Source organism: Caloenas nicobarica, chromosome 2 (genome assembly GCF_036013445.1).
Source record: "Caloenas nicobarica isolate bCalNic1 chromosome 2, bCalNic1.hap1, whole genome shotgun sequence".
NCBI classification, from domain to species: domain Eukaryota; kingdom Metazoa; phylum Chordata; class Aves; order Columbiformes; family Columbidae; genus Caloenas; species Caloenas nicobarica.
Window position 1 is genome coordinate 164,192,856 of NC_088246.1, and position 26,993 is coordinate 164,219,848.

The 26,993-nt window shown below is 44.3% G+C and overlaps 1 protein-coding gene across 5 annotated transcripts; it reads right to left on the reverse strand.

The window, feature by feature from the left end:
- On the reverse strand, positions 1–26,944 carry EEF1D (eukaryotic translation elongation factor 1 delta). Of its 5 annotated transcripts, none has more exons than XM_065627271.1 (10): positions 26,844–26,936; positions 25,457–25,485; positions 13,270–13,393; positions 11,474–11,545; positions 5,747–5,812; positions 4,476–4,572; positions 4,144–4,247; positions 2,557–2,805; positions 825–1,019; positions 1–101 (listed from the first exon to the last, which is right to left on the reverse strand). In XM_065627271.1, exons 3-10 carry the CDS (start codon positions 13,387–13,389, stop codon positions 63–65), a joined length of 942 nt encoding a protein of 313 aa, XP_065483343.1. In that variant the 5' UTR covers positions 13,390–13,393; positions 25,457–25,485; positions 26,844–26,936; the 3' UTR covers positions 1–62. The 5 variants fall into 5 exon arrangements, with proteins under 5 accessions (XP_065483343.1, XP_065483341.1, XP_065483342.1 ...); XM_065627269.1 differs by having other exon boundaries at positions 5,747–5,815; positions 26,844–26,935; XM_065627270.1 differs by lacking the exon at positions 25,457–25,485 and having other exon boundaries at positions 5,747–5,815; positions 26,844–26,944.
- Between the last annotated feature and the right edge of the window lie 49 nt (positions 26,945–26,993).

Below are 26,993 nucleotides of genomic sequence, written 5' to 3' on the forward strand. Positions count from 1 at the left end.
TTTGCACTCTCAATCTTGATTTTTATTAGTTACAGTTTCCGAGGGGAGGACGAGATTCGCTTCTAGATCTTGTTGAAAGCGGCGATGTCGACGCTCTGCACCTGGAATGGAACAAAAGCAGCAGCTGGAGGTCATCAGGGTGTTTTCAGACACTCATGGCAAAGAAAACACATCAAGGGTTTCTTTACAACATGCGCCAGTGATGCTTAAACAGTTTAAGCTTGGCCCAGGGCTCTTAGGCCAGCTCCTTGGCTTTAGACCAGCGCCTCGGCTGTGCTAAGAGAACCTTTAAGGATCATTATTTAATATTTTTTGCAACATCAGTCACAACGCAACGGGACACTGCACCGTGCTCATTACGCACAAATCTTTAGACAGTCCAGCCTACAAGGAACATCGTTTTAAGAGTTTCTAGCAACGTAAAGATGAAATTTCATGATTTATCCTAAATATAAACCAAAAAAGTAGGAAAAGAAGATCAATCAAATGAGGTAGCTGGGCTGCTGCTCTCCCAACAACGAGATGGGGACCAAAGTAAAGTAAAATATTCGGGTCTTGCTGCCCAGGAGAAGTGTAAAATCAGGCGGTTCCCCAAAAATAAGAGTTGGTAGGGGCTGGATGAGCAGCAAAATGACTCTACAAAATACCTGCATCAGCCAGCTTGACCAAAAAATATATTTAAATATCCTATACGAGCGTCTCAGCAGGAAGACACCATCAATTCCACACAGATTTCTTTCAAAAATCCACGTTTGCCAAAATCTGCCAGTTAAAAATGACCCCGTGGGTCAGGCGGGAATCGCCCAGCTCGCTGCAAAACTCACGTAATCTTCAAATTTGGTGATCTCCTCCTCCAGGATGTCTGTCCCGACTTTGTCATCCTCCACCACGCACTGGATTTGGAGCTTCTTGATGCCGTAACCTACCGGGACCAGTTTGGAGGCTCCCCACACCAGCCCGTCCATGTGGATGGACCGCACACACTCCTCCATCTTCGCCATGTCGGTCTCGTCGTCCCACTGCAAAAAATCCCCATAAAATATGGATTTTAGCGTTTTTCTAGAGATCGCCGTTAACCCCAAGAGGTGTCCGGCAACTTAAAATTCAACATTAAACCTCTCAGCTGATCCAAACTGCCCTTTCTTGGCTATTATTTTAACCAGAATTAAGCCGATGGGTTAAACCAAGCTTAATCTTACTCTCTGCACAGCGCATCGTTTCGATTCTACCTCTCGGCACTGCTTGGAAAACTCGCTTTAAAGCGGCTTTTACCAAGGACGTCTCTTGAAACAGGCCCGGAGTTTCTGATCTACCACGACAGTTTGATAAAGACGGGGTTATTCCTGTCTTTAGGGCATTTATTATCTGTTTTTTTCTTCAAAAAGAGCTAATTCTGGTCAGGGGAACCTCGGAAAACAGCAGCATGAAGGCTACGGATCCCAGTTGCAATAGCCCACCTCGCTCAGACCCCTTGTTTGGAAATCTGGAGGTTTTATTAGGTTGGTGCAAAAGGAATTGCGGTTTTCACACAATTGAAATTTGTTGCTTGGTACTAGAACACATCCTTAAATAAATGTGGTTAGAAGTTGACAACAACCAATTGAGAGTAATCATCAAAGCTGATCTTCTTAAAACTACATGAGGAGTTGCCAAAGAACTCAACGTCGGCCAGAACTCGACGTCGGCCGTTCTACAGTCGTTTGGCATTTGAAGCAAATTGGAAAGGTGAAAAAGCTCAAGAAGCAGGGTCCTCATGAGCTGAAAAATCAAAATAATCATCATTTTGAAGTGTCGTTGTCTTCTATTCTACGCAACAACAAACCATTTGTTGAACAGATCATGACATGCGACGAAAAGTGGATTTTATACAACAATCAGCGAGACCAGCTCAGAGGTTGGATCGAGAAGAACCTCCAAAGCACTTCCCAAAGCCAAACGTGCACCAAAAAAAGGTCACAGTCACTGTTTGGGGCTCTGGTGCCGTTCTGATCCACTCCAGCTTTCTGAATCCTGGAGAAATCATTCCATCTGAGAAGGAAGCTCAGCAAATCGATGAGATGCACCAAAAGCCACAACGCCTGCAGCTGTTGGTCAACAGAAAGGGCCCAATTCTTCTCCACGTCAGCGCCCGACCACACGTCGCACAACCAGCACTTCAAAAGCGGAACAAATTGGGCTACCAAGTTTTGCCTTGTTTGAGCTCTCGCCAACCGACTGCCACTTCTTCGAGCATCTCGACAACTTTTGGCAGGAAAAACGTTTCCGCAAGCAGCAGGATGCAGAAAACGCTTTCCAAGAGTTCGTCGAATCCCAAAATGCGGATTTTTACGCTACAGGAATAAGCAAACTTATTTCTCGTCAGCAAAACTATGTTGACTGTAACTGTTCCTATTTTGATTAACAAAGATGTGTTTGAGTCTAGTTACAATGATTTAAAATTCACATTCCAAAACTTCAATCACTTCTGCACCAACCTAATATCTTCACCGTCCCACTGGGATGTGCAAGTGAGACAATTTACAGGCGCAGAGGAGCTCTCCCACCTCAGTTACTCACCGGTTTCACGTCTAGAAGGATGGAAGATTTGGCAATAAGACCCGGTTTCTTGGCCTTTTTCTCTGCGTACTGCCGCAGTCTTTCCTCCCGGACTTTAGCAGCCTCTTGGTCTTCCTCTTCATCATCGCTCCCAAAAAGGTCGATGTCATCGTCGTCGTCTTCCTCTGCGGCAGGAGGCTCAACTTTTTTTGCCGGTGAAGCCGTTGGAAGCTCCACTTTCTTGGAGGGAACGCTGAATGGTTCCACTTTCTTCATTGGGGTGACGTGCATTTGCGTTAAGGAAAAAGGGGAGAAGATTAACCTGAAGTTGCATCAGAACTCAAGAGAAGCTCAGGAACAGAAATCTGCGTTGCTCAAGACAGTGAATGTAGCCCACGCCGCATGATTTGTGTGAAAAATCAGCTATTGGCCATCACAATAGGACGTTCGACCCGATGGACCTTTGAACTGGACCAGCAGAGCAAAAACCACCATGTAGCCAAGAGCTGATCTTTCTAAGGGCTCAGGATATCTGGACCATAAGAGTTTCAGTAGGACAGCTTGGGAATCTTCCCCCAGCATGAGGAGGAGCCTACATATTCTATAGGTTTGACTGCAGAGACCACCAGCACCACTGGTAGAACATCTTTCAACCTACAAGGATCAATCAAATTGGCGCTACACGTCCAGCTCCCTCAGTTTCCTCTTAAATTAAACAAAATACATTCTTAGCAGGGATATTGGCTAAAAAAAGTGTGATAAATTCTGCTTATCTGTTGTAACAAAGTGGTATTTTACCTGGTGCGTGCTAAGAAACAGCACTAAATGCTACTCAAGTGTATAATAACTCTGAATTTCTACACAATTGCACCAGCTCTCGCTGGCTGAAATTGCTAATATAGTTTCTTTGCTGGTCTTAGGGCAGAACATTCCTCTCTACACACACTTTTTGGGAAAGATCATAGAACCATTTTGGTTCGAAAAGACCCTCAAGATTGTGAAGTCCAAGCGTTAACTCACACCTGGCACTACCCCATGTCCCCGAGAACCTCATCTCTGTCTATTCAACCCCTCCAGGGATGGTGACTCCAGCACTGCCCTGGGCAGCCTGTTCCAATGCCCGACAGCCCTTTCTGGGAAGAAATTGTTCCCAAGATCCAACCTCAACCTCCCCTGGCGCAACTTGAGGTCACTTCTTTGTGTCCCTGTCTCCCCTCAGCTCCTGTTCTCCAGCTGAACCCCCCAGGTCCCTCAGCCGCTCCCATCACACTTGTGCTTCAGCCCCTTCCCCAGCTCCGTTCCCTTCCCTCAACTTGCTCCAGCACCTCAAGGGCTTTCTTGTCATAATGGGTCCAAAACTGACCCCAGGATTCGAGGTCTGGCCTCATCGGTGCCCAGTCTAGGGGACGGTCACTGCCCTGGGCCTGCTGGCCACACTGGTGCTGATACAATGATGACGAGGCAGCTGCCACAACTGCTGGAAAACCTCCCACAAACTCATCCTGACTGTGAGCATCTCTTCATCTTCAGCCAGCCACAAGGTCTTGGAAACGATGTGGCACTTTGTGACGGCAGACGAAACAAGAACAGCACTTTGCCAAGACTCACCTGGGTTGGAGGAACCGCTGAGGGTTGGTGGGAGGTAGATGACTTTTCCAGAGCATTCAGGCGGCTTTCCAACTTGAAGATGGCCATCTGAAGGTCCGCAACAACTATAAGGGAGGTAATAAATTAAAAAAAGAACCTTATCTTGTAGGCTCTGCATCAGTTCAAATCAGGACAAATTTGTTTCTGCTCAGTGTGGGCTTTAAAAACCACCAGTTGCCCCTGCAAGGATCTGGCACGTGCTCACCTGGCACCAAAGTCAATAAAGGATTCACCCCACAGAAACAGGACCCCGTCCAGTTTTTGCTTTCGCGCCACAAGATTCTCCTACTTACCACTGCGAAGGTTTTGATTTTCTACCTCCAGGTGAGAAATTCGGGACAGGAGATCGTTTTGGTCACCAGAAGGCCCAGAAGAGGTTGCATTTGCACTCTGCAACAAGGAAAACAGAGATGAAATAAATCTGTTCACCTGCTTCTGAGCTCAGTAAAGCCTTAGGGGAAGAAGAAAATATGAAAACTAATCTAAGAACAAAGACATTTTCTCTAAAGGTTTTATAAAAATAAGATATTAGCTCTACAGAACGAAGGATGAAACGTATCTCGAGAAATTTCAGCTGGCACCAATGATAAAGTCATTCTTTACAATCTCAGATCACATTGCTACTAAACACACCAAAAAGTTTTGAAAATTGCACGCTAAGCCCCTTAAAAGGGGTGATCGGTCCTCTCTTACAGCCAAACTGAGGCACAGAAGTGACCCAAACGTCCCACAGCGAGTCACCGCAAGCTGGAAGGAGAACCTGGCGTTTCGATACTCCCACCTTCCCCAGCCTTTAATTCCTCTCAAAACACCTTAAATCTACTTTAAGACATTCTGAAGGCGCAATTATAGCCATTGAGCTGCAAAAGTATTTGTTTTCACAGCAAAAACGGGGTTTCATTTTGAAGGAGGCCCTTATCTATAAAATCAAATCAGAAAGAAAATAATGAGCCTTCACACTTCAAGTGTCATTTATAACTGAATACAACAGAGGAAATAATTTATAGTATTTTTAAGTGCATATAAGTGCATTAATTAAGTGCATATAATTATAACGTGGTTCTCGGTTGTTGGCACACTTCTGAGATCTCTTCAGGTGGAAAGAGGGAAATACGGGGGTTAAGATGAGGAATATTTGGCACGCAAAGCCTGGGAGATACCTGGACGTGCGAGACACAGAGCAGCACGACCTGCTCCTGGGAGGAAGGTCAAAGAGATTCTTCATCCCACCCAAAAAAAGGGTCAAAAGCACCTTGAAATTTATCTCTGACACAGCCTTTGGGTGCAGGCTTAGGAACCTGAGTGTAGATTTATAGTCTCCAAACACACATCAAGCTGGGAGGCCTGGATGATCCTTGTGGGCCCCCTTTTAACTCAGGACATTCTATGATTCTACGACTGAAATTAAATTATCTGGGTGAGCTACGACCGCGTGCCAAAGGCCAAACACTTCTTGTGGCGAGGAAGGAGAACATGGTCCATCTCTCCAAGGCAGGGATGTCCTTGCCCTAGAACATCCTCTCAAATCACACAACCAGCTCTGTGCGTGTGCAGATTGACTTACAGTTGAGCGGCCCGACTGCTTCTTGTGACGGGCAGCAGAAGCTTCTTTACTACGAGGACCTGTCTTCTGCTGCAAAGGGCAAAAAGGTTTGGAGGACGTTTGGTTCAGAAGACAGAGGAAGGATTTCACTCATGCTGGAAGAGGCAGATCAAGTGCAGGAAGCCAAATCCACATGCAGGAAAAATCACTGAGTGACAAAAAACAGCCTCACACCAACTACACAGCAAACGAAGCCGGCACAGAAATGTTTATCCGTGAACTCTGCCACCTTCCTGTTAAACATCTTGTTACCGAGACTCTTAGTAAGTCCCAAATTACCACTAATGTGTCTCTCCAAGAGTAAAGACACAACACCTGAAGTGGGACAATGCGAATCTCATTGAGGCTCAACAAGGCCAAGTGCAAGGTCCTGCACATGGGTTGGGGCAAACCCCGGTATCAATCCAGGCTGGGGATGGATGGATGGATGGATGGATGGATGGATGGATGGAGAGCAGCCTTGCGGAGAAGGACTTGGGGGTTCTGGTGGATGAAAGATTGGACACGAGCCGGCAATGCGCGCTCACAGCCCAGAAAATCAATTGTGTCCTGGGCTGTGCCCAGAGCAGCGTGAGCAGCAGGTCAAGGAGGGGGATTCTGCCCCTGTGCCCCCATGTCCTGAGCCCCCCTGAGCTCTGCATCCAGCTCTGGGCTCCCAGCACCAGCCAGACATGGAGCTGTTAGAGCGGGACAGAGGAGGGACACGGGAATGGGCTGAGGGGTGAACAGCTCTGGGGAGAAAGGCTGAGACAGTGGGGGGTTCAGCCTGGGGAGGAGAAGCTCCGGGGAGACCTTATTGTGGCCCTTCTGTACTTAAAAGGGGCTGATAAGAAAGATGGGGACAAACTTTTGAGCAGGGCCTGTTGTGATAGAACAAGGGGTTTTAAACTAAAAGAGGGAAGATTCAGGCCAGATATAAGGAAGAAATCTGTTACAATGAGGTTAATAAAACAGTGGCCCAGGTTGTCCAGAGAGGTGGTGGATGCCCCATCCCTGGAGACATCCCAGGCCAGGCTGGACGGGGCTCTGAGCAACCTGAGCTGGTGACGATGTCCCTGCTCATGGCAGGGGTGGGACTAGATGGCCTTCAAAGGCCCCTGCCAACCCAAACTATTCCACAATTCTATAATAAAGCAACACACACCGGTCTGCACTGATAACATGACGAGACTCCCATGGGTTTCCATGCTCACACACACACACCGCGAGCCACGGTGGGCTCATCCCAGAGGGCTAGGCCAAACTTTGTACTCCAAGGACCAAGTTAACTCTCAGATCAACTTATTGCCTGACCCCTTCCTGTCCCAGTTACACCACCAGGGCCAAAGTCTAAGTTAACTCAGCGAAAAGTGAATTCTGGCAGCGGCGGCATCCATCCCCACCCCTTGAAAAACCACGTTTGGTTTTGAGTCGTGATCAAACTCAGGAGCTGTGTCACCTGCAAAGAGACATAAAGAGACTCGATTTGAAGCCCTTAGTCCCGTTTTCAAGCCGAACGCTGAAGCATTTCTGCAGCTTCTGCGTTTGCCCAACCAACCAGCTCTCCTGGGCACGACCGTGGACGTTTAAGATGCTGTAAGAATATTTGGTGCTGCAGATCAGCCTGTTCCTAAACCCCGGCTCCCGGGTTTAGTGGATTTGCCACAGAAACCAGTTGTGCCTCCACATTTCTCTTCCCTGTTAGTAATGGCCCCTTGAAGATGAGAAATTTAAATTGAAGCAGCACCTTTATGCTCGTCAGCTGCCATCCTGGAGTATCACACGGAACAGGTCCCAAGAAAACCAACAAAACAAAATATGTCCAGCTTGGCAGGATGCATCCAGTTTAAGAAAAACCTGCCAGGCTTGTGTGGTTGTGTCATCTGGGAAGTTTGAGGAGAAAATCATGGTCATTTTTCCAAAAAAAGGCTGTAGCGATGGCTTGCAAGAGTAAGATGAGAAGGTTTTTAAACATTCCGCTCTGCTCCAAGCTGTTCTCAACAAGAAGAACATGGAAAAGGGATGTTTCATTACTGCAAAAGACAAATTTTGAGCACCGAATCTTTTTATTTTCACCCTTTCCTCTGCCAGCTTTACATCGATACTGCAGGTGAGACGACGTTAAGGTTGTAAATTCCAATAATGAAGCCTAAAGAGCCAGAATTCTCAATGGGGCACTTAAATACGCGCCTGTGCATCATTGTGCGGGGATACGGGCAGCAGAGATATCGCGGTGACCACTGGGATTTCTCACCCATCTCTGCAAAAAATGGCAAATTTGATTAACAGCCTGGGTGCACTGAGAGGTTAAAAAGCCACCAAATTCAGTATCGTGCACCTGGATGAAGAGATTCAGCGTATAACATATGCTAAACTAATCCTAAACCAGGATTCGCATGCTCCTCCGTGCTGTATTTTCCTGTTTAAAAAGGGAGGTTTACAACACGAAGGGCACAGCAAAGTGTTTAAATCAACAATTTAGATATTTGTTAGTCCTGGGTAACCCCAGGGTAGAATGAGCCTGAGCAAGAAGAAAGAGGCTCAAGCGAAACAAGAGATTAAAGGTCGTCACAAACCAGACCAGCCGCCCTTTGGCATCCTGGAAACTGTGTAAAACCCGGTCTAAGAGGCACAAGGTTGAGCCGAGTTCCCGATTCTGGGAGGTGGTCAAGCCTCATGTTGAGAAACTGGAGAAAAATCACCCCGAGGTGAGGATGTTTCAAGCTTTTTAGACATGTGGTCACCAACTGAAGCTGCACATCACTTAATGTCTTGTTCCCTCCGCACAACCCTTAATGTCTTGTTCCCTCTGCACAACTGAGTGTTATTTCCTCTTCTGACCCAACTCTGCAAAAAGGAAGCTCGACACAAGCGTTTGTGAGTTTTATCGAGGACAGTAATTCAAAATTCCGATGGTGAAGAGTTCCAGAGCATCACTGCCTGTGCGTTCTCATAGACAGAGCTCTTAAAACCTTATTTTTCCTAAGCTTAAAGTATAGTTTTTGTGCTGAACCCACATCAGTGATATGCTGACCGGTGCCGCAACGTATTTCAAAATATTTTGTGTAGCAGAAACACTCAGCAAGCCTGGAACCACACCGAGGACTGCATATAAATTTAATTATCCAAACTAATTAAAACTCTGGGACTTTCTTACTTACGAACGGTAGAAAACAGAATTTAGCCTCAGTTTCAACATCTAGCCCCCGCTATACTTTGACTCTCTAAAACGTACTTTAAAACCCAGAGACAACACTGACTGAAGAAAGAAAACATCGCAAAAGTTCTTTTTGGATAAAGCTACAAGTGCTTTGTGAGCTCCTTGATATACCAAGGGAAGAGATTTTCATCTCTAGTTGTCCAGATTTCTACGTATCAGCTGAAATAAATTTGTCTGGACAACTAGAGATCAAAATCTCTTCCCTTGGTACATCAGGCCCAACCAACAGACACAACTGGAAACCTGGCACTTCCCTTGCTACAAGTAGAATCTGGAAATATCAACCTTTTTCTCTTGAATTTGATTTAAATTTGTTACAAAGAACAACATGTAGATTTTACAAGCTCAGCTACAGGTGTGATGTGTAGGTTTTTCCAGTCTAGAGCTCACAAATCACTCGGCTTCACCCAAAAATAAATATAAATTTATTTTCAATATGCAAAGATACAAATCCCTCCCTAGCTGTGGTACCACACGTGTTAACACCTTTATATCCAGGGAAGCGTTAGCGATCGAGCAGATGCAGACTGGAAAAATGCTTTAAAGCAGAGATGACCATGCGAAGCGGGATGAAAGGTATGTGCAAACAAATGTTTCCAGCATCCGAGCTTTGTATCCTCCTTTGGGAGGTACAAACCATTGCCTCAAACCCTTCTAATGCTCACTGATATACTTCAGAACAACATTATCCAGCTGAAAATCAGCCTTGGGTGAATTTCCCAGCATCTTCCCATCTTCCAAGAGCCAACTTTTCACTCGCGACATCTTTAGGCTCCTCACGATAATGTTCAGGTGGAAGGGAAGACTAAATCCTGACTGTAAAAACACGCTTCTCTATTATTCTGCACATCACACAGTATAAATTTGGCTTTCTGAAACAGAAAAACGAGAGTTTAAGCATGTTCTAAAGTCAAACCTGCTTCACGCCACAACTGTCTGAGGTGAACGATGATCCTTCAGAAACACAAGCTATAAAATCTGATTTTTTGGACTCGTTTCTCCACAGCTCAGCCTTTTTAATTAGCACAGACTGGTTGTTTACGGCTTCAGGTTCCAGGGCAGATATGTGACAATGTGTGGAAGAGCTGAGAAGATCAACTCTCCAGGGTATCATGTAAAGCATGATCAGCCAAATGGGATTTTAAAACAATAAGAAAGTCACTGTTGCTCTGCTTAATCAAGCAACTACACTCTTAGAGAGCAGAATAACAGCTATACGTTAAAAATACCCCTGACAGCAATGCAGATTTGGGTGCACAACGCTTTTCCTACAACAGTCGTGTAGTGACACAAAGCTTTTCCTTCAAGACTTCACTGAAGAGTCTCAATCCACTTTTTGCAACACCCCAGATTCCAGTTTTAAGTCCCTGTGGCTCGGTCCTGACCTTAAATTCTCAAACCCACCAAGTTTTCTTCACAAGAACAAAATAATCCAGCGGATTCATTTTTTAGAGTCAGCACTAACCCCAGCAAGTGACACATGGCTGCAAAGGCCTTTATATTTTTGGTTTGGTTTTAATATTACTAAGATATTGCAATATTACTAAGATGTCTCAACTTTCCATTGACTTCCATGCTGTATTCGAGCTGTATTTGGGACCACCGAATCTAACCAAAGCAAAATGAATCCTTTAATTAAATGTTTGGCTCCTTTCTGCTTGTGTTAAGGAGGAATATGAAATATTCCCCTTGAGAAAGGCTCGATTCCCTGTTCTTCTACTCATCTAGAGAGAAAATGAGGGTGTTAAATACCCCAAAGAGCGAGGTATGAGGCCAAATCTATACAAAGGATGGAAGATATTGCAGGGTAAGAAATTAAGACACAAGGGCTGTATTCTGTGGATTTTCTTTACCTATAAACTGAGTCCACTTATTAATTTAAGATCTCAGCTTCCTCTTAAAAAATTATAAGAGTTTTTAGAGGGCTGGCTGTACATATCAGCACAAAAACATCTCTAGAAATGATGTTACTGAGCTTTTAAGAGATGGTTCAGACTTACAGGGAGTAGCCAAGCTGAATTTCCTACAGGCAGCAGATGGAAAACACAATTTTTTTGCACATACCCTGACTGAAATTAAAATGAGAAAGAGAAGGCGGCAGCTCAGCGTATCCCAAGAGAGACGCACATGCTCAGTGCTTTGCTACTCAGCGAGGTTATTTTAACAATAACTTGTTAGGTAAGATGTGGGGGAACGTCCCACCAGGAAAAAAACAAATAAAAGAAACGCACAGTCGAAGGATTTTAACCCAAATCCAGTTAGTTTTAAGAGGTTTAGCAAGCAGGTAAGCAGCATGCACTCTCTGGTAGCGATGGGATGGAGCTATGCTGGTTGTACACGGCACCGTGCGCCTTTGTTTTCTCCTCTCGCTTAATAAAAAATCAGAAGCCACACAATCTACAGAGTGGTCGGGGTGGAACTGTGTGAGATGCGCCACAGCTAAAAATGGTTGCGGGTTAACCAGCCGGTGAGAGAGCTCGGGTACTCACTCCGGCCAGCGATTTCTGGATATTCTCCCTGGCTCTGGCAATGTCGCGGAGGATGGTGCTGGCTCCGTTCTCCTGCAAACAGTGCAGAAAGAACCAAGTTTTGTTTGTTTTTTTTTTTTAAAAAAAATAGGAAACAATGGGAAAACTGGTCAGGGAAGTTAAAAAGAGGGTAAGAATGGGGAGGGTTCCTCCTAATGATTCAGCAAGTATCGCAAAATTAGCTGCCAGGAGGACAGGATTTAAATCAAGCAGCAGTGACCGCAATCCCTGGTCACATTGGGCCACGTGTCCAGAAGATCATCCAGTCAAGAGCTTTTAAATTCTCTACTATTACCCTGAACAGCTGCCAGTAAAGCAGAGGGTTGGAGTCGCTCTGAGATCTATTGTTAGGCAGCTCTTTGTCGTATTAAGCGTCACAATATTCAGGCAAGAAGTGACAGCCCTAACTCAAGTCTTTTATCTGGAGAGGTACAACGTGGAGTGCAGCAGCACAAGCTTTTTTTTCCCCCCCTCATGCCTTAGCCTGGATTTAAAGATTCCCTTCCCGGAGCACAAATTCGAGTTTCCACGATCCATTGACTCCTTGTCTCTCCCAGGCTGCAACCCCACGAGCAAGATCTGAGACACAAAACTGCCCAGAAGGCCGAAAATCCTGTGTCAAATAGACAAGAGAGAAGAGCAACAGCTTGGACACATCGGTATCCACGTGTCCAGGTATGTGTGGATATCACTTCCAGGTTGCAGGAAGGTTTTAAGGAGCATGGATCTATTTTTCTTAGCAGAGAAGTGGCTGATAAACTCGCTTGGAGCCCTCACACCACCTCTCAAAGGCAGAAATTCACGGGAAGCTCCTTTTGTGGCATGAAATACTTTGTTTTTCTAACAGCACTGCAAAGATTTGCACTTTAAAATTGACTTCAAGCGCTTATCTAAAGCTTTGAATTTTTTATTTATGCCCATAGCCCAGGCACTGTGCCACCTCTAGTCAAGATTTGCAGGAGGAAGAGAGAGAAAACGTCCCCAGAAATTATTACTTAAGCAAAAAGCTTCCCTTTAAACGCTTGCAAGACAGGCATATAAAACTCTAAGCCGCTTTCTACATACCCAACTAAGTGCATAAGCAGTTAAGAGCTCTTTACGTAGCAGGAAGAGGTTACAATAGCTCTGTACTTTTAAATAATCATAATTTCGGGCTAATATTTAAGCTTGAACTACTTCAGCTCAGGTTTGCTGCAGGAGCACGCAAAGAGAGGAACATAATTCCCGGTCTCTTTGGAGCCATAGGGCTGCTCCTTTAACATCAAACAGCTCATTTATACCAAATAAAACCCTCAGTAACTGTTTCAAAACAGCTTCTTCCCTGGTTGAATTGGGAAAAGGTCAATTCTTCGACCAGCCCAGTCAAGAGAACCGCAGCTCTTGGGGCTTCAGGGCTCAAATTGTGCCTCTAAATCACAGAAGATATTTGTGCACTGCCACAGCAGCCTCAAAAAAATAACTATATATATATATATATACAAAAAACATATAACCGGTCCTCCTGTTACAAGGGTGTGTGACCTCCCAGCACATCAGTTGTATGGAAAAACATCCCTCACAGCCCACAAAAAATGGTTTTTCTAAAGGCAAGATGCCTCATAACTGGGGGTAGAGCCGCAGAGAAGACTCACACGTGGAAATGGCAGCAACCAGAGTGGAAATAACCCAAAAGTGAACGTGGATTGTGTCCTTTCGCCTGCTCTGTACTAGTTTTTAAAGCTCCAGCCCTCTGCTAAACCCTTGAGAACGAGCGTTACCTGCTGCTGTGAGGAGCCCCCGACGGGCCCGTTCATCTGCTCGTAGTATCTTCGCTCAGCATCATCGTACTTGTATTTGTCAAACCAGATCTTCTCGGACAAAAAGTGGTCGACTGCCATTTTTCTGCAGAAAGGGGAAAAAAAATGAAGCCAAAGTGAGTTTCTAGAAGCACTTAAGGTCAGCAGCTGGCAATGGGCTTGTCAGAAAAGTGGGTTTTTTCCCCCCATATTGCTGTGCTTGCAGGTCTCTGCTTGGCGGTTTTCCGTCCGGTGGAAAGGTTTAAGTAAACAGGATCGTATTAAGAAAGCAGGACAGTCTCTAATCACTCGCCCGTCTGTGTGGCCTGACCTGCATTTAGTGACAGAACAAGTGGGGACGGAATAAATCAGCTCATTTGTACCTTTTTCCACAAGCTTTCAGAGCAGGATTTTCTAGATCATGGAAATCATCGAATAGTTTGGGTTGGAAGGGACCTTCCAAGGTCACCCAGTGCCACCCCTGCCATGAGCAGGGACATCTTCACCAGCTCAGGTTGCTCAGAGCCCCATCCAACCTGATCCTGAATATCTCTACCTTGGTCTACCTTGACTTCAGCAAAGCATTTGACACCGTCTCCCACAGCATCCTCACGGCAAAACTGAGGAAGTGTGGACTGGATGATCGGGTAGAGAGGTGGACTGCAAACTGGCTGAAGGAGAGAAGCCAGAGAGTCGTGGTCAATGGGGCGGAGTCTGGTTGGAGGCCTGTATCTAGTGGAGTGCCTCAAGGGTCAGTTCTGGGACCAATACTGTTCAATATATTCATCAATGACTTGGATGAGGGAATTGAGTGTACTATCAGCAAGTTTGCTGATGACACCAAGCTCGGAGGAGTGGCTGACACGCCAGAGGGCTGTGCTGCCATCCAGCGAGATCTGGACAGGCTGGAGAGTTGGGCGGGGAAAAATTTAATGAAATATAACAAGGGAAAATGTAGAGTCTTGCATCTGGGCAGGAACAACCCCAGGTTCCAGTACAGGTTGGGGAATGACCTATTAGAGAGCAGTGTAGGGGAAAGGGACCTGGGGGACCTGGAGGACAGCAGGGTGACCATGAGCCAGCACTGGGCCCTTGCGGCCAGGAAGGCCAATGGCATCCCGGGGTGTATTAGAAGGGGGTGGTTAGTAGGTCAAGAGAGGTTCTCCTTCCCCTCTACTCTGCCCTGGTGAGACCTCATCTGGAATATTGTGTCCAGTTCTGGGCCCCTCAGTTCAAGAAGGACAGGGAACTGCTGGAGAGAGTCCAGCGCAGCCACCAAGATGCCGGAGGGAGTGGAGCATCTCCCTTATGAGGAAAGGCTGAGGAGCTGGGGCTCTTTAGCTTGGAGAAGAGGAGACTGACCTCATCAATGTTTATAAATATATAAAGGGTGGGTGTCACGAGGATGGAGCCAGGCTCTTCTCGGTGACAACCAACAGTAAGACAAGGGGTAATGGGTTCAAGCTGGAACACAAGAGGTTCCACTTAAATTTGAGAAGAAACTTCTTCTCAGTGAGGGTGACGGAACACTGGAACAGGCTGCCCAGGGCGGTTGTGGATTCTCCTTCTCTGGAGACATTCAAAACCCGCCTGGACGCCTTCCTGTGTAACCTCACCTGGGTGTTCCTGCTCTGGCAGGGGGATTGGACTAGATGATCTTTCGAGGTCCCTTCCAATCCCTGACATTCTGTGATTCTGTGATTCTGTGATCTCCAGGGATGGGGCATCCACCACCTCTCTGGGCAACCTGGGCCAGTGTTTCACCACCCTCAGCGTCAAAAATGTCTTCCTCATGCCTAGAATCCGCTGCTAAGAAAGAATTCTTGTCTATAAGAATCAAAAAGGGAATCATCCTTCTAATTTTTAAGGCTCCTGGCCGCGGTGAAACAACCAACCGAAGGATACGCAGCTCCACGCAGCACGTGCCAAGGTGACCGTCACCTCCTGACGCTACAGCTCATGAATTTAAATGTGTTTCAGTCTTTCTTGAACGCGATTCGACCAAATTGACACCAACTGTTGCGTATCTTAGGCCTATGCCTCTACCTGGTCATGCCGCATGTCACCGAATCCTCCTGTAAAGAACAGCCTGAAACAGTGAACCGCCCAACACCAACCAGCCTCCGGGAATCCATATATTCGATCTACAACAGCCCTTTTGGAAGCTGCTGCATCTGTTTAGAAATTAAAACCATCAGCAATGCAACACTTGGAAGGGACAGGCACCCGTCACTGCAAGGAGGAACAGCGTAAAATATCCTCACGCTGCTGTGAAATGGTGTTAAATTGTTTTTCTTCGTGCAGCAGCTTCCAAAGGTCGTTTAATCTCTTAATTTCAAGGCAAACGATGGAGCTCTTGCAACAGCAAGAGAAGATGTTCCCTTATTTCAAGCCAAGGGACGGTGTCATCAGTTTGAGGTGCTGATAACAGGCACAAAACATCACGACGAAACCATATTGCTACCAGGTTCTACCACACGACAGAGAGAGCAATTAACAGAAACCCCCAAATCCTTTCCTAAAAAAACCGCGGTAAAACATTTCCACAGATGCCAAGAGAAGAGCCTTCTATAAAACCAAAAGAAACCAGAGGCCACCACAACATGCACGCTCTCTACGTTGAAGTCCATCCCACCGCCCAACCCTCCAAGAGCTGCCAACCAGGACTATTAACGGAGAATCCCAATTACAGCCAAATTTACACCACATATTTTACAAAGACACACAAACTTTCCTGGGGAAAGGTAAAAGGCACAACCAAATTCTTTCCAACTAAAGAAAACTACCCCGATTCAGACATGGTGGAAGGTACACGTGCTCTAAAGCTTGTCTGTAACCCCCTGTTATCACTTGACATAAAGATCTTAAAAACTTTCCAACAAATCCTAAGAAACTCGAGGATCGAAAGTGTCAGAAATAAGGACCAATACTCCAAGGGCCTTTTTTTTTTTCTTTCCGAGAACATCAGTCACTGCAAAATAACATTTAAACACCAGCCTTGGGACAGGCTCTCAGACTTCAGGGTTGAGCCGGTCGTATATAAAAGCACATTTTTTAACATAGAAAGCACGGAATCATCCAAGACTTCAAAAGAAGCCTTTAAATGTTTGTCTGTAAACTGATTTCTAACGATGAAGGTCACGTATGATTTGAGAATGAACTTTCCCTGCCCAGCTACACACACGCACATCAAACGAGCTGTAATCCAGCGAGTCCTGTCCCAAAATAAACGGCAGCTTCCGGATAAAATGCTCTAACGAATTAAAAAAAGGTATTTTCTCCCACAATGAAGCAAATAAGAGCACGTGCTCCTGCCAGACTGATGCCCTGAAATTGTATTTCGCTGTCATCCCCAAGTTTTCTTCGAGCTGGATGCTCAAACGTGGTCACGTTGGAGCTCAATGACCAACCTACCCACTCTGCAGAACTGGGGATGACGCTTCTCTGAAGGACCCTGTGGCATTTTAACAGAAATACACAGCAAAGTCACCATTTAAAAACCTCTCAAAATCCAACACGGCATCCTCTGCCTGTTTAAACTTTCAACATCTCGCTTCTATTTTCCTTTGCACAGCCCCAGGCTCCCACCACGTAAAGATGGGGTCAAACCTCAGCTCACTTACCAGCCTTAATTTTAAACGCTTAACCTGTGGCACTGAAAATAAAATACTATTTTTCACCACTAACATTTATCAGGAGAAGGGAGGTCCCTGAAGGAGTTTCCCCCCCGTTATCCTGCCCACAAACAGGCTCAGCATCTCCCTATGCTTGCTCCAAAGAACGCTCGTCTTCCACACAAGCAAATTCTTCCAGCTCAATCCCGACCCGGCCGTTTTGCACGTGCGTTACCCCAAAAAATAAACTTCTCCTACTTCGTTTCTGGCGCAGGAGAATTAGCAGATGGTCGGGAAGGTTTTATTACTGCGGATTCCTCCACCTCCGTACTCTCTCCCGCTCTCGCCATCTTCAGAGCCTCGGCTGTGTAGTATCGCGACTCGGCCCTGTCGTACGTTGGTTTATTAAGCCACACGGTTTCGCTGCCCTCGTGCAGAAAAAAGCTGGTAGGCGGAGGCTGCTCAGTGTCGCCAGGAAGTAAAGAGTTGGCGGCCATGTCCACGTGTTCGTCGGTCGTTTCTTTTCCAACACTGAGGTCCTCCCCGTCCTCGTTCTTTGACACTTCGGGGCAGGCGCGTTGCTGCTGGGTGGTTTTACCTGAGGGGTGACCGTCAAACATGTTCTCGTAGAAACTCTTCTCAGCGTCGTCATAAAGAGGTTTCTCCAACCAAACCTCCGACACGAGAGCCTGAAAGGTGGAAATCTGCGGCTTACCGTTTACTGTCGGGTGTACTGAGCCAGGCAAACCGGGAACGGAGGAAGAAGAATCAGCGCCGATGTCTCTCGGCGTAGCAGGAGTGGGCAGGGCCGTCACGTAGCCCTCATCCGGCGTCCTCAGCCCGACGCCGCCGGCGTTCGGCCACGCGGACGGGATGCTGAGGGCGTTCGGGGGAACGAAGAATTGAGTTTTTTCGAGGAACGTCTCCTCGGCTTTATCAAAGTCCAACTTGTTGACCCAGACGTCCTGAATGACGTGGTGACAGGCAGACAGGCTCCCGTGGGAGCAGGACGGCGCCGCTGGAAGGATCCTCGGCTGAGGAATGTCTTGAAAAGCTTTCGACCCAGCCGCCAAAGGCGACTCCTGAGCCATTAGCGCATCCTCGGGCACCTCCTGGTTCTGAAAATCCACTAACTTCTGCCTGTAGACACTCTCAGCACGATCGTAGAGCGGTTTTTCGAACCACACGTTGTCAGCAGACAAACCAGCCAGAATTAAGTCCAACTTGGCCGCGCTTCTGGGTTTCGGGGAACGTTTCCGTTTCCTTTGCTTCTTGCCATTCTTCGCTTTCTTCGAGTCCCCCTTGAATTCGCTTTCGACGGAATCGTCGTTGGAGATGCCGTTGACGGCGTCAACCTCCTGGGGCTCCTCAGCAGCCGCCGTCGCTTCTTTTTCGTGCCGCGGTCGCTCCACTTCGTCGTATTTATCCTGGTCTAACCAAACCTTTTCTACCGGGCAGGGAGGTTTCCTCGTCCTCATCCTCCAAAAAGTGGCAGCATTAATTAAAAGATAAGCACAACAGTGTAGTCGCGGCAAAACTCAACAAAACAAGGGCATGCAGCAGGTTTTAGCAATTTCTTAACGCGAGAGCATCAAAAGCCGGCGCGCCGTTATTGCTTGTGCTTAGTTCCGTTTTGCCGTCGTTTGAAATTTGAATTTAAAGAAATTAAACTGCCTAAAAACGTCCAGGTTCTAAGTCAAAATAAGCTCCCTCCTCAAATATTTCTAACAAGAACTCTGCACGTTGCTATTTAAACATAAAGCGCTTTAAATTTCACTTTAAGACAACTGATAGGGTAAAAAAAAACCAAGAAGTTTTTGCTCAAATCCGTGGTAATGTGCAAAATATTCTTCTGAGTTAGTAGATTAGTCTTTAATTACTTGTTTTGGGAAGACAGGCTAAAGATGCCCCAATTTTTGAGTATTTTTAGAGGTCGTTGCTTTGTGTTTTGCTACTAAATTGCCAGAAGAGGGAGCTGGCTGAAAAATTACCAGTCTATTTTAGTTTAAAATGCCAATAACTGACAATTTACAATTGACCAAGAGCTGGAAAACTCAAGATTGAGGTTATAAATAAATAATTTTTTTAAAAAAATCCTCTACTGAAATGAAAAATATTGTACCTGCTTTGTGGTTTGGATTTTATAACAGAAAAAAAGAAATAAAGCGGCTCTTAGTGTGTGGATATTATTGGAAATGGTGTAGGAAATACCTTTCTAAATACAGAATTTAATGTACTGCTCAAATATTTAATGAGTAGGTAACGAATTATCCGCAAAACACTTCATGGTCTTTAAAAAAAAAAAAAAATTTTTAATTTAAATTTTTAATTCAAAATTTTAAATTTAATTTGAAATGTTGGAACTTAATTTGAAATTTTGACATTTAATTTGACATTTTAATTTTTAAGAAATCTGGAATTAAATACCTGCAAGGCAGCTCTACCTACCGACAATTTAAAGTTTTAGAGCTGCAAATTTACCTGTGACAGGTTGCGAAATAAAAATTCGCGTACGGCTGAAATATCCTCCAGATTTCAGTTGAGGGTTTATAGGTCAAACCATCTCTGGAGGATTTTAGAAGCAAAAAAAAGTTAAAAAAAAATTAAATCAACTCTTATCACAAGTCAGCACTTTTGCCTTTTAAACTTTCCATTTAAATTTATATAGTTTAAAATATTAATGTATGTGCGTAACACTATGTTTTAACTATAGGTACTATAGTAATTATATTTACATCTATTTATATTTACACATATATAAATACGTTTATATCATATTATATCCTTATATGTTCATTTATATTCATTAATTATTATGTAATAATGAACTGTGGAGTTGTCACATTAAGGGACAGGAGTTGGACTCTATGATCCTTGTGGGTCCCTCCCAACTCAGGACATTCTATATTTAATTTTAAATACTATATTTGAATTATAAAAATTACTAGGAAAAGCAAAATTAGGTATTTTTCTTACTATCTGAATTGTGAAACTCCTCCAGCAGCTGCTGAAAACACCGATACAGCTACAAACATTTTAAAATATCAAAATTGAAACTTGTTTTGAAGATCTTCTTTCACGTCATGCTTTTTTTCTTGTATTTTACACCCGTTATGGAACAATAAAATAATTCTTACTACAGACAACTAGAGATAAGGGATCAGAAACGCTGCGAACAAGCTCAGGTGGGGGATAAATAATTTTAGATATTTTTCTATTAAGTAGCAAAGAGCGTCCCCCTTAAAAAAAAGATATAGCAATTTAAATTGAATTTTTGGAAGGTAATTATCATAAATAAGGCAAAATGCACAATTAAAACTGCATAAGCAGGACAATATATTTGAATTTTTAGGTTACTCCAGGGGGTGTCACGAGAAACCTGAATGGGACTCAAAACAGCTCAAACGGTCACATCCTTAAATATTTAATTTGCAGTAGAGGCGTTAATATTGCGGAACGTTTCACAAAAAGAAAACGAACATTTGGTGGTTGGTTTTCTGTTGTTGTTTGGTTTGAGGTTTTTTTGATGCTTGGTGGGGGTTTTTAGGGATTTTTTTGGTTTGTTAGGTTTTTTATTATTTTGGGGGTGTTTTGTTGGTTTTGGTTTGTGGTTTTTGTTTGGCTGGCTTTTTGTTTTGTTTCCGGGTTTTTTGTGTTTTATTGGTCTCATTTCTGGGTTTTTTTGTGGTTCGTTTTGTTTTGTTTCTGGTTTTTGTGGTTTTTGTTTGATAGGTTTTTGACTTTTTGTTTGTTTGGTTCATTTCTGGGTTTTTGTGGGGTTTTTATTGGTTTTGTTTTTTTTCTTTCTGTGTGGTTTTTTTTTGGTTGGTTTTTCTTTGTTTCTGGGATTTTTTGGTGAGGTTTTTTGTTTCATTTTCTTTTACTTCTGGGTTTTTTTATGGGTTTGTTTGGTTCGGTTTTGGGGTTTTTTGTTGTTTCCGGGTTTTTTTATTTGAGGTTTGGGTTTGTTTCTAAGTTTTTTGTGGGGTTTTTGTTTGGTTTTGTTTCTGGTTTTTTTTTTCCTCAACTTTTTTGTTTGGTTGGGTTTTTTTGCTTTGTTTCTGGGGTTTTTGGTGGGGTTTCTTGTTTGGTTTTTTGTTTCTGGGTTTCTGCAGGGTTTTTAGATTGGTTGGTTTTTTGGTTTGTTTCTCATTTTTTGTGGATTTTTTAGGTTTGGTTGGTTTTTTGTTTCTGGGATTAGTGGGGTTTTGTTTGGTTTTCTGTTTTATTTCTATGGTTTTGTGGGTTTTTTGTTTTATTTCTGGGGTTTTTTGGTTGGTTGCAGTTTTGTTTTCTTTCTGATTTTCTGTGGATTTGGTTGGTTGGTTTTTTGTTCCTGTTTTGGGGGGATTTTTATGTTTGTTGTTTTGTTTCTGGTTTTTTTTTGTGGATTTGTTTGGTTTGCTTTGTTTCTGGGGTTTTTTTGGTGGGGTTTCTTGTTCGGCTTTTTGTTTTGTTTCTGGGTTTTTTGTGGATTTTTATGTTTGGTTGGTTTTTTGTTTCTGATTTTCTGTGGATTTTTTTGTTTGTTTTTTTCTGTTTCGTTTTGGCTTTTTTTTCCTCCTTTTTGGTTGGTTGGGTTTTTTTGTTTCTGATTTTCTATGAACTTTTTGGGGATTTTTTTGTTTCGTTTCAGTTTTGTGTGGATGTTTGGTTGTTGTCTCGTTTCTTTTTTTGTGGAGTTTCTTGTTTGTTTTTTTGCTTTGTTTCTGGGTTTTTGTGGGGTTTTTAGTTTTTTTTTGTTTGTTTCTCATTTTTCATGGATTTCTATTTGTTTTGTTTCTGGGGGTTTTTTGTTTTGTTTCTGCGGTTTTTGGTTGGTCGCAGTTTTGTTTCTGATTTTCTGTGGATTTTTTTTGGTTGGTTGGTTTTTTTGTTCCTGTTTTTTGGGGATTTTTGTGTTTGTTGTTTTGTTTCTGGTTTTGTGTGGATTCGTTTGTTTTGCTTCGTTTCTGGGCTTTTTTGTGGGGTTTCTTGTTTGTTTTTTTTATATTTGGTTGGGGTTTTTTGTTTCTGATTTTCTGGTTTTTTTTTTTGTTGTTTTATTTCTGGTTTTTGTGGGTTTGGTTTTTTTGTTTTATTTCTGGTTTTTGGGGGTTTGGTTGGTTGGGGGTTTGGTTTTTTCCTGGATTTTTTGTGGGTTTTTTGTTTGCTTTGTTTCTGTTTTTTGCAGAGTTTCTTTTATTTCTGATTTTTTGACGGGTTTGGGTTTGTTTTGTTTCTGGTTTTTTGCGGGGGGTTTGTTTGGTTTTCTGTTTTGTTTCATTTCTGGATTTTTGGTGGCTTTTTTGTTTGGTTTCTGGGCTTTTTTGTGGATTTTGTTGTTTGTTTCTGGTTTGTGGGGTTTTTTGTTTGGTTTCTGGGGTTTTTTGGTGGGGTTTTTTTTGGTGGTGGTGGTTTTTTCGGTTGTTTGGTTTTCGTTGTTTTGGAGCTTTTTTTGGTGTTGGGTTTTTTTTTTTGTGGTGTTGGGGTTTTTTTTGTTGTGTTGTTGGTTTTGTTGGGTTTTGGTTTTAATTGTAGGTGATTTTCCTCCAGTCCTCAAACAGCTTCAAGCACAAGAGTTGCAGCCCCCACGTTGCTCTCGAGGTTGAGGAACATTATCAAGGACTCCAATTATCATGTGGTTCCCTCAAATCAAAACACTGTCTCAAATCAAAGCAAGACAAAGCCGAATTTAACAAATAAACCCGTAAAAATACCCTTATTTCCAGCAGAAATCAGAAAAAAATCTGCAACAATCTGTCTAATAAGATGCCTTAAATCGGTGCCTATATTCCAAATTTTCCAGAAAGTACAAAAGCCACATAACTAGAATACTTACTTTTTTAGCTCCTATGAGAGCATTAAGAAAAAAATATAACGTTAGAGAAAATGTCAAGTTTTACAGATGCAGCAGCTGGTCAGGAAGGGCACAGAATGACAAAGGCCAAATGTATTATCATACGGTTAATACCCCCCTCTCGTCCGTAATATATTTAATTAAACTTACAGTCAGTTAAGTCCACAACTACATTACCTTCATGAGCCAACACCACAGGCGACCAGTTCCTTTCCATTTTCAATAAAAAGCAATATAAATACAAGTATCCAAAACTCAGCCTACTTATTTTTCAGGAAAAGGATCGATACGACACGTGAAAATTTGCAGTAGAATTTCAGATTTAAGCAGAGCTTCACCTATGCAACCTGACAAGACATCCCATGTCACCAATTCAAAATTACATATTAAAAAAAAAGGGTATTTCTGCAAGGAAATAACACAAACCCCCAAAACGAAGCAACCACAAATGCTCCCTGGGGCTCACAGGAATTTCAAGCGTTGTTTTTACAAAGGTTATTAACAGGGAAAAATAGTCATAAAGAGAATTTACCCCCAATATAATTTTCTGAAAACGAGTCCTATTTGTTCCCATGAGGGGCCAAACCTTGAGTCCAGTTACGATAAAGACCAGATTTTCAATGAAATAAATTTACAAACACAAGCAAAAATTGAAAAAAAAGTCATTTCTACTCTGTGTTCATAAGTTTTCCCAGAGGAATGTGGCAAAAGGCAAATATAAGGATTTTAATTACACAAACCATCACCAGCGTAAAGCTGCCAAGTAACGCTTCTCAGAAGTGAGGCAGTTTTTTAATTTAAAGAGTATTTTTTTTCGCACAAAGCTGAATTAATAACTTGAGACAGAGGCAGCAAACTTTTTATAAAGTGTTTAAGAAACACAAATCTGTGAGTGAAGTAGAATCTATCGGGTATTTTACAGAGCATGAAGCCACTGGAAAGGCAAATGCTGTTATTACCTTATTAATCTTTATTATTTATTATAACTAACAAAAAAAATCACAGGTGAATGTTTAGGCCTCCCATGGACTGTTAAAGAAGGCTTACAATAAACTTAAATATTTTTTAATCATAGCTACTGCTTCAGAGCTTTGGGTTTGGCCTTGTCACCACGTCCTGGGTATTTCGAGCCAGAAAAAAAATCTGCGCTGCAGGGAAACGCATAAAGTTAAAAATAAGCAACGAAAAGGTCTCTATTGTCATTCCGTAAATGCAAAATAAGCTTTGGGCTCCAGTTATTTGGTTGCATTATCCCTATTTTTTTTAAAAAGTCAGTAAAACAAAAGTGTACAACACATTCCGCTAAGGCTGTAGCCAAAAAAAGTAAGTTAACTCCATTTATCGGTTTAATGAAAGCCGCTCTTTGTCTTGCATCCATGAAAAAGTTGCATTTCTCCTGAACTGAGTGGCCTATAAAATAAATGTGGGTTTTGTGTTTTTTTTTTTGGGGGGGGGGTTGTTATTCAGGTTATAAATAAGCGTCTTTAGATGTGTGAGAGCAGCAAATCTCATCTGTCACTGATTTCTGGAGGGATGTGACAGCTGCAAGGGAAGGTTACAGTCAGGGTTTAAACTCTGTTTTTAAGGGAAAAAGTCAAAAATGGGCATCAGTTGACACTGGGGGACACAAGATGATAAAGACACAGGGCACTTTGCTGCGGTTTGACCCCCCAAAAAAACCCCACAGACGCAGCCCCAAAAGTTAGGCAGGAAAATCCTGATTTCTGCAGGTCTAAGCAGCAATTAAATCGACACCGGTCGCTCTTCCGCCAGCGCCGATGGGACAGATTTATCGCAAATCCTTCATCCACGTATTTGCTTACATACCTTGGCTGATTTTGACCAGGCCAATGTTGTTATATATTTATTTTCAGTGCTCTTGTCCCATCACATATCACACCAGAAGGTCCTGAACACTCATCCCAGCAGCAGCCAGAAAAATAAACACCACAAAACCAAGAAAAGGGCTCATTGATGTCAGAGACAGAGCAGAAAGAAGAGCAAGATGGTCCACAGGCACCTTTCTACAGCCTCGGACCAGCGTTAGAGCTGTGCCACACTCAAGACATCTGCACTGCAAACACCTTTCGAGCAAAATGCGTCTTTTCTTCCCCAAAACTGCCGCTGCCGCAGTCCTGCACAAAAACCAGAGCCGTTTTTCAGCCAGTTAGACACAGCTGCCTCGGACCTACCTGCTCTACAGCAAAGAAAAGGCACAAAACCTTCACCACCTCCTGATTTTTCCTTTTTTTTTGGTGATTTGGAGTTAAAAGAACGGACGTTGGTGTCACACCGAGAGGGTCTGACAGCCTCTCGCAGCTGAAGGGAGCAAATCCAGCCCCTCCTCGGCACTGGCCTCAAGTCAATACAGGCAGATAAAGCCAAATAAAATATTAATGCTTGTGTCATGTTGCTATTTTGCTGGTTTAACTCCCTAAATTGGCTCTCCCCCAACTCCTAAGCAGCAGGACGCAGAGGAGAGGGATCAGTTTTGCTGTAACACGAAGCTCCGCGCAAACCTTTAGCCAGGGAAATGACGACGACTCCCAACCTCCATCCCCTAAAAACATACGACTCTTTGCTTCGAGCCGCTGATTGCTAATGAAGAAATAACCAAGGACGTGGGAAAACAGCAGTAGGGAGAAACAGAAGCCACCTTCCCAAGAAAAAGTAGTTGAAAACAGCTTGGGTGAAAAGGAAAAAAAAAAAGGCATACCTGCAAGGTCAGGGAGAAAGAGGACACACCTAGAAAAGGAGAGGAAAGAATTACAGCTTTATAGCTGAGGAAAAGTATTTTCTCCTCCATACTGAGTGTGACAGGGCTGCGGACATCAGATTACAATCAATTCCAAAGCAACAATCTAGACGTGAAAGAACAAAGCCCATATTGATCTCGGTGAACACCAGGAGGGGAGGAATGAGAGAGGAGCAGCCTCAGCAACTTTAGCTCTCACTGTAATTCTTTATAAACCCCCAAGAGCACGTTAGTGGCCTCGGCACAACTGCTCCTCCCCAAATATAGTTATGAAACTGATACCTCCCGTGTGAGCTGTTAGAACAAAAAGGAAAAACAAAAAGGACGGGGGGTGCCAGCGGCTTTGTCAAGGTTATGGAGGGGTTGGAAACACGAGGGGGTCCCCAAAACTCCCTTCCCTCCCAGGGCAGGAATGGCCTGATCCTCAAATGGATGAAGCTCCATGTAGCTGGGACATCCCCAAAACCAGCACCCCAAAAGAGAGAGAATCTTCCTCCATGTCCCAAAAAAGAGGACAAGTTTAGGGCATCAACACACACTGTAAATAGGTGATCTTGTGCCCACCTACCTAGGGAAGGAACCCCAGAGAAAGGGAACCCCAAAACCCCCCTTTCTCTAGGCCTGTGAGGGGAAAAGGGACCCCCTCCCATCTTTATTTAATGGGGAGTGAGGAGAAGAGACCCCACAGAGAATGATGGGGGTCCCACAACTCCCTTCTCAGACTTAATAACAGCAAAAGAGATTGTGGGGGGCATCACCCCATTATTCCCTGGGAATCTGAGGGGGGGGGAAGTAACCCCAAAGAGCAATGGCACCCTAAGGTCTCTCAGATAGATAATCGGGGACCCCATAAATAATTGGGGTGCAGGGGGAACCACCCGCATGCCCAAGGTTGTCAAGAGGAAAGGATGACACAGGTGATAAGGGAACCCCACGATTTTCCTTCCCTAAGACGGTAAGAAGTGAAGAGACACACACAGAAATGAGGGGTCCCCCCAAAACTTCCCACCACTGTGAGGGAAGGAGCCCCATAAATATCCCCAAAATGCCCCTTTCACAGCCCAGAAAGGGACCTTTAAGATAACAGCGGGGTGATCACAACCCCCTTCGTGGGGACTGTGAGAGGAGAATGAATCGCGATGAGCCCCCACAACCCCCTTCCTGGCTCCTGAGGGAGAAAGAACCCACAGATCATGAGGGGCTCCCAGGCCCGGGGATGGGATGAAGGACCCTCTCTCAGAGAAGCAAGGGACCCTCAAAACTCCCATCACTGAGGCCCGGGGATGGGACGAAGGAGCACACGGATGGGATGAAGGGCCCCACGGAGCGGAGGGGGAGCAGGACTCACCGGCAGCGCTGGGCCCGGCCAGGCCGCAGGCGGCTCCGCTCCGCTCGGCCTCCACCAGGCGAAAGGAGGCGACCCGCCGAGCGCGGGGGCTTGTGGGGGCGGCGCGGACCACACGTGGTACGGGCGGGGGGGGGGGAGAGAACGGCGGCG

What these genes read in the sequence shown, in the direction of transcription:
- EEF1D (XM_065627270.1), bottom strand. Translation starts at nt 13,389, where the DNA reads ATGGCAGTCGACCACTTTTTGTCCGAGAAGATCTGGTTTGACAAATAC. An exon ending in CAGCGGTTCCTCCAACCCAG is followed by an intron (nt 2,806 to 4,143) that starts GTGAGTCTTGGC and finishes ACCCCAATGAAG; the next exon opens with AAAGTGGAACCATTCAGCGT. An exon ending in TCACCAAATTTGAAGATTAC is followed by an intron (nt 102 to 824) that starts GTGAGTTTTGCA and finishes GTTCCATTCCAG; the next exon opens with GTGCAGAGCGTCGACATCGC.